The following is a 12,424-nucleotide window of genomic DNA, read 5'->3' as shown; positions in this document are numbered from 1 at the left end:
AATTTTAGAGTACCGGTAAATATATGAAGTAGGCAACTAACATGTCACATGTGAAATTGAGGCCTACAACAGCTTCAGAATTGACAGCACTAGCCAACACTACTCCACAATACATCCACACCTGAACTTACTGTACACATATCCCTTGTTGTGAAGTGGGCTGTGAAGTGGGCCTTCTGAGTTCTGACATGCCTCTTAGGTGATAATAACCAATATCTATATATATCTACTGTATATATATCTATATCTACCTACCAGTTGCTTTTGTTTCTGTTTTTTAGGCACCGCTTTAATGAAGAAACAGACCTGCTAACATTCTCGCAGACGGGACCCTCCTGAACAAATATGGGGTCACCATGGAAACTACTTCTCCTCCTGTCTGTCATCAGTGGCCTTTCAGGTAGGAAATTGAGTCTGGTCTGAAATTGGTGGTCTTGAGAAGTAAAGAAGAATAGAAGAATTAAGTAGGGTTGGTTATCGTTTGGATTTTGACAATTCTGATTCCGATTCTGCTTAGCCCAAAACAGATCACATGCTTATTTCACGGAGAAAAAATATTGAGCTGCATGAGTGAAATGAAGATTTGAGGACATCTATATCCTCTCATTCAGGTTGATTTTGGAGAAAGATTGAGTCAACACAGTTCTCATTTTCCCAGGTTGTCACGCTTTGGGTCAGTCTGGCGCACCAACCCAAAGCGTCTGTATTTGACCACCTGGCAAAATGAGAACCGTGTTGACTCAATCTTAAGCATCAGTACTTGATGACCTGGGAATAAGAACTGTTAATTCATTCTTTCTCCAAAATCAGCTGTAATACCTTTAAATGCAAAAACGAATTATCTTCACATGAAACATCTATATTATTTTCAATTTAAGATTCTTGTAAGACCATCTTGAGCACGTGACCTCACATAGCGAAACAGAATGATCAGGATGGTCTTACCAGGCTAGTGTTTTTTTTGTTTTGTTTTTGCAAACCTTGAAATGAACAAGAGAGAGGAGGAGACAGAGACAGAAGTTGTGTTTCCAACAATGTATTTAGATACACATTTTGAATTATTGCATTAGAAAGGATTTTCACAAGATGGTAAAGGGAAACGCCTTTTTCGAAGGAGGTCTGGCATAGTGAACATTTACAGTATCTCACATGACTGATCAGCTGGACCCTGTGTTGTGCACAGGACAGCTGGCAGCTTGCGATGCGTTCTGCTGGCGGAACCGACCGGCCGAACAAACGACCCAATAATCCTGCAGCAGATCAAGGGCTCTATTTTCCCACAGGCCTTAGGCGCAGAAACGGGCCTTAAACTGAAAAAAACGCGCCTTGCGCCTGCCTCGGGAAGATAGCAACATGGCTTTACGCCCCGAAATGCGCTTTACGCGAAATAGGCGTGGCGCAGTGGCAGAATAGGCCAGAATGGGCGTTTCGGCCTTAAATACCGGCCTAATGATATCTTCCCTCCTGGCGTTAATTTAGCGCTTTGCGCTTTTGAAATCCAGGCCTTAGTCAGTGCGCCGCGGATATTCCAGGCACAGCTTCTGGCTGCTCTGCTGATCTCAGTTTGTCCCCCTCTCTCTCTCTCTCTCCTCACTCAGACAGGCACAAGGACAACACAAGTCCGATAGAAAAAATAAGTTGTTATACCGTACATAGTATAACAACATGACAGTTTTTTCTAACATGACAGTTTTGAGCCCGTGACATTCAGAGGCTGTTGCATCATCCTACCTGTGCAGTGAAGGCGAGAGAAAACGAGATCATTCTGGCCAAACAAATGTTCACTGCCTGGCTTCGATAATAAATAGCATCCAAATTAGCCTAAATAGATAGAAAGGTACATAGAAATAGATCGAAATAATGTGTAATGTTACCACAACATGCAATTGTAGAACATTTCAATATTAGACAAAATAAAATCGTGAAATCCAAACACAACCCTATGTGAAACATATATGTCATCCTGGGCCTATATATATCCCTCGTAGATTTAACGTGATTTAGATAAGTGACAGCATAACGCGGTTCTAACTGTCATGTGCTATACTGTGATGTCTGCTCCAATAAATTGGCCCTACTTTACATTTAGTTTTACAATAAAAACACATTTCTGCAATGACTTTACATAATGTAGGCTATATTTATGTGCATCACCCTACCTGCAGCAGGGGAGAGAAAACGATATGATTCTGGACAAACTTTCACCAATCTAATCTCATCACAGGGATACGCTATTTTTTTCTAGCCGATGCGTTTAGAACATTCTTTTCACTTTGATCTTGCTATAGTGTAGCGTATTTACATGCTTGCAGTATTTAAACTGCAGTTAGATTGGTTTGAGAAGCATAATAATATGGAATAATAGCCTATATATGGAGACAGACAGACGGGATGAAGGGAGGGGGGGGAGCAGAGCGCTTGGCTTGTCTGGTTTTACTGGATTGCTTCGTGGAATTGGAGCTTAAAAGGCAAGCTTGGGACTCGTTTACTGCACTTCTCCAATGAGCAGACTGTGCATAATTTTACGCTTAAAAGGCATGGTTGTAATGCTTAAGGCTGCGTGTAGCGCCAACACCAAGATATCGAGTGGGCTGGTCCACGCCCACTGATCTGCGCTGCGCTGCGCCTGGCACTCAGCGCAGTTTAAAGGCTGATGCAACGATAGGGGCCCAAATGTTGTTCTGGATCCTAAAGCGTTGCACCCAAAGGCTCTCAGTCCCTCCCTAAAATGCTTTTTGCATGCTGATTCCCAAAACTGTTTTGTGCATATTGTTTCCCAGATATCATGTAGCGTCGCAGAATGCATATTTCTCCTGTGATATCGGCCGTAATATTTACTTATCACCGCGAGAAGGATTTTTTTTTGTGCCACCAGCAGATTACATGACAGAACAATTATTACTTTTCTTATGGTAAGTAATGGAAAGTTCTCTCTCTCCATCTTGTCTCACCCCCGGGCCCACACACAACCTACTTATTCGCTTAACAGCCGTTAATGTGAGCGCACCTGATTAGAATTTTAAGATGGTCTCTTTTTCAAAGGCTTGCTTAGAATTTGCACAAAACCTGAATGGAAACACAGCTAGAGAGAGACAGCCTACACTACAACTGTATCACTGTTGGCCTGTATAGACTACTGCTCAAACTGTTTACTATGCTGCTTCATTTACACCCATGTGTTCATGGCAGATCACACCATCACACAGGGGGTGTGCCACACCGTGATCTGCGCTCCGTATATATTTTCCTGCTTTTTTTGTCCTTTGCCAATCACATGCCTGATTAGTAGAACTGTGGTACAGTGTTGACATGGCTGCTGTAAATGTGACTTCATCACTTAGGGATGTGAGGCAATGCTTTGGGTTTTTCACATTTTATGGAAGAAGGAAACCAAATCTAAAAAAAATTATGTATTGTGCACTTAAATCTGAAAAGAAATGAAGGCGCCATAACTTGTTGAACTCTGGTATGCTGCAATGTTTTTTGAGTGTTTCTGTGATTTGAGAGGGTTTGGCACATCCTTTCAATAGAAGTCTGTAGTAGCCGTAAACCGCACGAGCTCCAGGCAAAAGGTCAGCCATTGACAGGCCCACAGTCCTGACTATTTGGTTGATACTGTATGATTTGAACAGTAAGGGTGGGTTTGGTTGACTTGGCCTTAACACGCATTACCTGGAAAATACATTTACATGCATCATTCAAAAAAGAAGGCAAAACAAAAACATTTTGTGCACATGTTTATCAATAGCATCTTACAGTACTGTGAGTGCAAAAGTGAGTGCAAAAATATGAAATAATGCACATGGAATTATGCAGTGACCAAAAAAAGTGTTAAATGCATCAAAACCATTTTATATTTTCGATTCTTTAATGTAGTCACCCTTGCCTTGAGGAAAGGCAAAGCCTTTGGAAATAAATGCAAACATAGGCATCAGCTTCACTATTTATATTTGTCTAAAATAAAAAATAAGCATAAGCCTTTAGATCCAATAGCTTTAAGATAATGCAGAACGGTATCTTCAATCAGGTGTGTCCAAAGTTTTGACTGGTAGTGTATTTTTTTTTTTTTGCCCCCTCCCCCTTTTTCTTTTTCCTTTTTCTTTTTCTTTTGTTTTGTTGCTTTGGTGGCTCAGTGGGAATCAAAACCTGACCCTGGCAGTGTTCGCGTTATGCTCTATCCAATGAGCTATACTGTAGAATCATTGCTCATGTTTTCTGGTAGCATATCTTTACTAGAGAGGTCAGCAGTTAGTGCACAATCCTGAACCTCCAGATCAAGTGTTTCCATTGGTCAGTCCAGAGCATGTTTATTTATTTATTTATTTAAGATCCCCATTAACCACTGCCTCAAGCAGCGATTATTCTTCCTGGGGTCTGAAATTACAATATAAAATTCAAGAAGCAAAGCATTTAAAATAAAAATACATAATGAAATCAAATACCGTAAATTCCGGACTATAAGCCGCGGCTTTTCCCCCGTTTTTTGGCCTTTTTTGGCCCCTGCGGCTTATAGTCCGGTGCGGCTTATCTATGGATTTTTTCCAAAAAAAAAAAAAATCTCTTTTTTAGCACTCTTTCTAACTATAAATCCACTTCTGTTTTAATTTCCTCTCTTTCCCTCTTTTCACCACACCGCGGACACTGTGTGCACTGTAAAAAAAAACACAGGTGGTGTTGTGTTATGTTGTTTTGTTGAAATGTTAATAAATGGGAGCTTCCTCAAACAGCCATCTCTTTCCCGACAATCCCCTCTGTGCATGAACCCTTACATATGGTAATTAAACATTAAAACACAAAAAAAAAAAAAAAAAAAAATACATTAAAACACCCGCGGCTTATAGTCCGGTGCGGCTTATATATGTAACAAACAGGCAATTTTGCAGGTGCGGCTTATACTCCGGTGCGGCTTATAGTGCGGAATTTACGGTAATACAACAATAACCAGAAACATTACTGTTGGAGAAAAATATAAGTTCCATTGGCATTTCCTAATCAATAAGCTATATTTGCATACACATACTTATGCTACAGTGAGTTACAATGACATGACATCTCACACATATAGGACTGCTCCTTTTGCTGAGACCTTGGTCAGTGCATCGAGTTCCATAACAACTGATAACTCTCTCAGTCAGATTGGAGCAGCACACACACATTTATCCCCCCCTCCTCTCTCTGTTTTTCTCTGTCCTGCCTTACACTATAAAGCATATGTCAAATTGTGACATCGCCACTGAATATTTGGACTCTGTACATTGATCGGATGGTACATTGAGATTCAGTCCTCTGACAATACATATTGACAGAGAATGTTATGGTAATACATACAGTATACTTTCATAAAGACATCTTCCTGGACTCCTGGTTTCGAATCATTTGGTTTATATCAGCTGTTATATATACATTTAGCGGATGAGGAGTGGTTAAAATTCCATTCCCTAACAATTACACAGAAAATAAACTTGCCAAAAACAGTTTTCTAAAGTTCAGTTGGACAGAAAACAATCTTCTACAATGTTAGTGGAAAAAAGTAATACAAATAATGCAATAAACTGATTAGTTGAAAATAATTCTAAACCACACAGATACTGTACATAAAACAAACACAAGCAAAAACAGTTATTAATTGAAAAGAAAATCGTCAACATAAAGCAGACATAACTCATAACAGACATAACTCATGTTTGTCTATCTAATGGATTCTGTCCTTTACTGGTTTATCTCAACCTACCAGAGGAGTGCCCATGCTCTGTATGCCACCCTCTGAGCTTCATCACTGGGAGTTGAACAGACAGCCCTTCGTCTGCTCGTTAAACCGTACTATCAAATGGAACCAACTTTTGAACTTTTGATCCCTGTCCCTCAGGACTCTCTAATAATTAATAAATTGTGGCGGATTTTAGAGGAGAAAGTTTCATTTGTGATGAGGTGATATCAGTTTGGAGAGAAGCTAACTATTCTAAGTATTATAAGCATCAAGGAAACAATTTGCCTCAGCTTTTTAAGAAGATCTAACAAAGGATTTGTCTGAAAATGTTGGATGCATTTAAAAGACCTGCTTGTAGTTTTGAGTTTAGCATTTTTACCAGGATCACACATCTGAGCATCTCAGTGTGTCAGGGAATCCTAGTGAGATTGAATCTTCACTTGATTGCAGATAAACGCATTGCTGTCTGAGGATTTGAAAATCCAGCAACTTTGCATCACAAATGCGGGCATAAACCAGGCTTAAGTGCTTTCTTAAACTCTTCAAATGTATGTCTGAACCAATATGTGGACAACATTATGTTTTGATCAAAATATATTACGGTACTATGAAATACTCAGGAGTTAAAGTTTCACTATGTTTGAGCAGTTACCGTACTTTATTTGGCCTTGAGATATGTCACTCATGTCAGATGCTGCTGCTGATTGAACCCTAAAACACATGCAGGAATGGCAATTGTCACTGTTGATAGTGACAATATTTTAAATATTTATCTACACTTTCAACTACAGAAGAAAACTGCTTTAGATTTGTTTTAGGGGGGGGGGGGTCAGACCAAGGAGGCGCAGGCTGCTTGCCTTTGCTGGCAGATTGGTTTAGATAAATGGAGTGGTAAAAGGTTGAACAAATGTATTTTTATTCGTTGTCCTTTAAAAGTTTGACAACTCAAGGGATATCAAAGTGCCTTTTGCAGTATACCTTCAAGGCAATTTTCATTTTGTGTTCAACTTTGCCTTCCATGTCACTGCTTTCTTTGTGTTTAAGATGTCAACATCAGTTTTTGTGGCGAACCAGTTATGTGCATACCCATTTGGAATAATGATTCTCTTCTGCTACTATATGACATTGTAATGGGTAAATATTTTGCAATTTTATGAAGTGTATCATGAAAATGACCTGTATGAGTGAGTAGCAGGAATCAAGGTCTCTGGACTTTATTGTTATTGTCTGTCTGACTTTCAGGGTGGACAAAGATACAGAGGAGAGCAAAACGCAATGATTCTATTTTGGGGGAAATTTGTATTCAAATGTGTTAAGATGATTCATACAGTAACTTTAATTGTGGTCCATACCGAGCTTTATTTTCACATCAGGGATACTTTTGTAAGAAGAGGTATCAGTGTTTTGTTTTGTTTGTTTGTTTGTTTTTTCTCAATGTTAGATAACTAATTTGGTTTACCCTGTGACACACTGTGGCAGATGAAATTAGGAGGCAAATATGCATGGTTGGGGTGGCTTTTGGTGTTTTGCGGTAAAAGTGGTATTTGAATTGTAAACCTGTTGGTCTGCAGTAGAAAATAATTTGACACAATGGAAAACAGCGTTTTTTCTGGCTCAGAATGGGCCTTTGGGCGGTTACTATGCACAAGCATGATCGTGCGCACATTTGACTTTTGGGTTAGTGTGGTCTCTACTGGTCTTGAAATAAAATCCTGAGTTGTTTGAGACTGAGAGACCAAGACCGAGAGAGGGCGAGACCATCAAAATGTGGCATTGAGAGCAAGACCGGTCTCGAGTACTACAACACTACATAATTGCCATAAATGTGCTATACAGCAACATTGTAACACTGTAAAGATTTACTGTAAGTTGTGTGATGGCGAGACCTTCAGTAGAAAACCCAAACCGCATTATTTACAGTTCACTCTGCACCACATTTAAAATTCGGTTGCTATTCACCTTATGTAGCCCCGCCCACTTGACCCAGTTGTGTTATGACTTCCTGTTCAAATCGCCGTCTGTTTCAAACCTAGTCTGACTCTGGCTCTTAGGGGTCTGCACACACCTTAATTCCCCTCAGCAATGTTGGCCACAGTTAACACAATGAACACAATATAATACTGTACTGTCACAGGAAGTGTAAACACAACAGGAAGTAATTGGCGGATCCCTGCATTGGAACAAGGTGAATAGCCACCATCATGAATTATGTGAAATCATTCCACTTTTTGTCCAATCAATGGTTGTGGCTCTGGCTTCCAGCTGATTTCACCCACTAGGGAGAAGATCTGGTCCTCCATGGGTATAAACAGCGGAGACGCAACAATCAGTATTTGGCTCTCCCTGCATGCAATTTTCTCTTCCAACAAATTACTATTCAGCTGTGTCACATTTCATCACCTCACAAGTCTAAACATTCAGCATTTGGTCCACTTTCATCTTCAACTTTACTTGTAACGGACAGACCCTTTTAACAGGGCTTGTCGCTTTGCATCGACCCCAAAAAACATACTGTACAGCTTTCTAGTTGTGTTACAAGACAAACAACTTCCACAAGAGAATTATGATACAGTACAGCCAGAAACAACACAGGACAGTGTGGTGGATTTGGGCACAGATTATCACATTGTAGCACTGACCAAATTCTGTGCAGTTTCTTAAGACACTTCAAGGCATGATGTAGCAAAACTTGATTCCTCAAGGGATTTAAACCACTTTGGTTTTGCTTGTTGCCACATGCTGTCCTACCATCCACCCAAAGAGTTCCAAGGGTGAGGGAATATAAAAAAGCTATCTCCATTTCCAGGAAATATCCATCACTATGTTACGCTACAGGACACCCTTCAAGAAATTATTAATCATAATATTACATGTAGTCTGAGTCTGTAATCGAGTGCCATCTTTCCCATACTTTTAGTACTTCCTAGGATTTTGTTTATATTATTGTTGTACTGGAGGTTTGCTGCTAGGTGGAGCTCTAGGGAAAGTACTGACATCATAGGGGGTAAAGGTTTCTCTTGTCCATGATGCAAAGGAAGACAAGAGAGTGGATGCAGCTCAGCAGCTGAGCTGATACTGTCTGCTGAGACCACAGAGAATGATGGACTCAGGATTGGAGCTGCTGTTGGCTGAGAGCAGCTAGTTGTGTGTGTGAACATTGAGAAGATACACGCGCTTGCAACTGGATATTATCTGGAGCTACTACTAGTGGCTAGGTGCAAGCTAGCTAATGGAAGCAGACTACTTCTGGAACCAAAAATAGACTCGGACCATCTACTATCACGTTTGGGGATTCTGGATTTCCTTAACATCCTTCGAAAGCGCAAGCCAGCAGCACACAAACAAAGCTTGAGCTGGTCCAAATCCAGACCGACATTGGGGAACTAGAAGATACGACTTGTGAATTACTACCCCTACTAGACAGAGATAACTTGCATAATACATAAACAAGTAAGTCTCACTGTCACGTCAATACATGGATAGAGATAGTACAGTATGTCGAAGACGAAACGATGCCAGTGTGCATGCGTCTAGACTCTGTTTCCAGGCAACTCGGTGATTCTTGTCAAACTTTGTCTTTTAAAGGAACAACCGCTCACTTTTTGGCGCAACTAGGCTTCCAATATAATAAGGTTGCCCCATGCGACCCTACCTGGGACTTCAAAGTGCAGAAATAAGGTGAGACACAGATTACCTAACGAAAATTGGCTGGTCGGTATGAGGGCTCTTACTACAGTGTAGTGTTGACACGAACATAGAAAGAGCATGAGGGCTAGGATAGAGATATATTCTTACAGTGGGGCTAGGAGGCTAACTGTATTGGGTAGTAATTCAGCCTAGGTTAGGCATAATTTAATAAATCATAATCCTAATAACTAGCAGTAATACCGTTTGGCCTTCTCCAATTGTAACACTATGTTAATTTAGAAGAGGGTTTAGACCGGATGTTGCACGTAAAAATCCTCCCAGTCAATCACAATCAAGTATTGAACAAGCCTCCGGTAGAGTCAGAGACAATAAGAACGAATTTTGAATTGAATACGCCACTGTGAAATACAATGACTTTTCAGACCAATACAAGCACTCGAGGGAAAAGTCAGAAATAATGTATTGTATATGTATAATTTAACTGTAGTGGGTGTCTGTCTGCATTATGTGAAATGAAGGGAAAGGCCATGGCTGGGTAGGTGCAGTGATGGTTAGTCCAGCATCTTGCACAGAGTAATGGGAAAATGGTATAAAGAATCAACATGTTCTCAAGAATATTTTCTGTCTTCTTCGACTGTGTTTGCCACAGTGTTGAATGTCTCTTGGATTTGATTTTACTCTAAATTAAGCCGTTTTGACGGGGGAAATAGTCAAGGCTGTAATTGGCTCATTCATCTGCACAGAATTTTGCATCATAGCAATAATACATTTATTTTGATTGTACTTAGTTTAGGCCTATAGAAATCTCAATTTATCAATATTCTTTAATTTTCACAATTAATTTCGCATTTGGCAGTGTGACTGACCTATTCAGTGTGACAATCTGCAAAAACGTATCAGTGGGACAATCTGCAAAAACGTATTCAGGTCAGAATCCGGCCCAGTGGACAGGGGCAAAAGATACATTAAATATTCTTCCCTACACTGCCTCAACTCAGAGCTACACGCTGGTGTGGCACAACTCAGAATATCTGAGTATCTTGGCTGGGGTACTTTTTGCCTTGCTCAAGGATGTACTGTAGGTGCACAATTTACGTGAGCCAACTCTGAATCGGAGCCTATGGGAGTAAGAATAATATTGTAAAAGACATCACACAAGTGATCTACAATATGATAGCTGGTTCTGCTAGTCTAAGCTGTCATTCCAAAGCCTCAGGGCCATGATGGCAGAGGCCCGTCACCACTTATCTTAAGCCTGAAACAGCCTGAGGATCTGAGGCTGCACACTGTCTCATAGAGGATTACCTTGCCTGCAATATAGCCTGGGGCCACACCTAACCATGCTTTAAAAGTCAGTGAAATCTTACAATTAATTCTACCAGAGAATCAAAGTGATGTGATTAAAAGCCTAGCTGCCACGCTTTGTTCAAAACAGTGACGTGAAAAAAGGCTTTTGATTGCTGCCAGAATGAAAGTGTAAGAAATAAAAGCATGACTGTCTTTTTTCAGATTACTAAATGAGAAAAATGGCTTAATATTAGAAATGGTTGTCAGGTGAAGGATCACACCACTCTTTACCTCAAGGCTTATATGAATGATACAGGCAGAGAGCAAAAAGTCAATATCCTTTTAGATATGCAAACACATTTTTATGTTTTCCAAGAAATTATGACGAACTGTCACAAATCATAGATCACCAGACACTCCAGACAGACACAAGAGAGACAATTAGCTACAGTCGGTATTTGCATTGCAACCAACATTCTACCCCCGACCCCACCCCAGAGACATACATGCACAAACACACGCACTCTCAATCCAGAAATGAAAAATTCCTTCTTTTTACAATGTTTGCAGACGGCATTTTGGATGTTTGTGTTGTCGCTTCTGCTGACGTAGCAGTCTACAACATAAGTGGTAGATAGAAATAATATTTATGTTAACACAACATGCAATTCTAGAACATTTCAATATTTGACAAAATAAAACATTAAAATCAAAACACAACCCTATGTGAAACATACATGTAATCCAGGTGGCATATATATCCATCACAAATAAGTTTTTTTCCCCCCCGATTTTTTATCCCATTTTTATCCCCCATTAGTGCTAATTTTAATTTATTTATCCTGGTTGCTGCTCCACCCTCTGCCAATCTGGGGAGAGCCGAAACTGGCTCCATGCTTCCTCCGAAACATGGGCAGTAGCCAGCCGCTTCTTTTCACCTGACAGGGGAAGCTTCACCGGTAGGACATAGCACCTGGGAGGATCACGCTATTCTAACGAGTTCCCCTCCCTCCGAACAGGCGCCCCTAACAACCAGAGGAGGCACCACATTAGCAACCAGGATATTGCATGTTTTGGTGAAGGGGTTCCTATATGAAGGAAACCCCCAGGGGGCACGGGGAGAAGATGCAAACTCCACACAGAAAGGCCCTTTTGACGACCCCACCCCGGGCGGCGGGCACTCGAGGACATGCGGACGGGCACGCACTCCTTCAGCGCCCACAGCGTCCCAGGTGGGAGTCGAACCCAGGACCTTCTAGCTGTGAGGCGACAGCACTTACCACTGCACCACCATGCCCCCACAAATACAACATGATATAGATGAGTAACACGGTTGTACTGTGATGTCCGCTCCAACAAGACTTAGCTTACTTGACACGTACTTTTTCCAATAAAAACACATTTATGCCATGACTTTACATAATGTAGGCTATATTTATGTTGCATCATTTAGCCTATGCTGTGATGTGCAGGAGCAGCAGGTAGCCTACAAGTTATAAAACTAAGGCTGTCCTGAATGAGTCGAGTGGGGGTGCTTGTTCACTATTGTGAAAGTTATGTGTTTACAACATAACGATCATGGAATTGGATGCTATCAGGAATGTCACCGATACTTAACGTTCTATATTGTAGGCTACAGGGAGACCGCATCAGCCCTGCTGAACAGATCTGTATTTGCCTGGCTGTAGGTTGAATTGTTTTATTCAGGCTATGATCTGTGATGTGCTGAGATATCCAAATTGGCATGAAGAGAGGACAGCATGCAGCCAAAACCCGGACATG

General features: G+C 40.8%; 1 protein-coding gene across 1 annotated transcript in view; it reads left to right on the top strand.

The window, feature by feature from the left end:
- The window catches only part of cntn5 (contactin 5), a 179,539-nt gene that overhangs the window by 42,756 nt on the left and 124,359 nt on the right, over positions 1-12,424 (top strand). The window contains exon 2 of the mRNA XM_083637132.1: positions 282-400. Coding sequence (XP_083493258.1) covers positions 346-400 — 55 coding nt within the window. The 5' untranslated portion in view covers positions 282-345. The remainder of the gene's footprint in view (positions 1-281; positions 401-12,424) is intronic.

This window comes from Poromitra crassiceps (genome assembly GCF_964638095.1).
Source record: "Poromitra crassiceps genome assembly, chromosome: 5".
Taxonomy (NCBI): domain Eukaryota; kingdom Metazoa; phylum Chordata; class Actinopteri; order Beryciformes; family Melamphaidae; genus Poromitra; species Poromitra crassiceps.
Note: the sequence above shows the minus strand (reverse complement) of the source record. Positions and strands in the feature narration are given on the sequence as shown.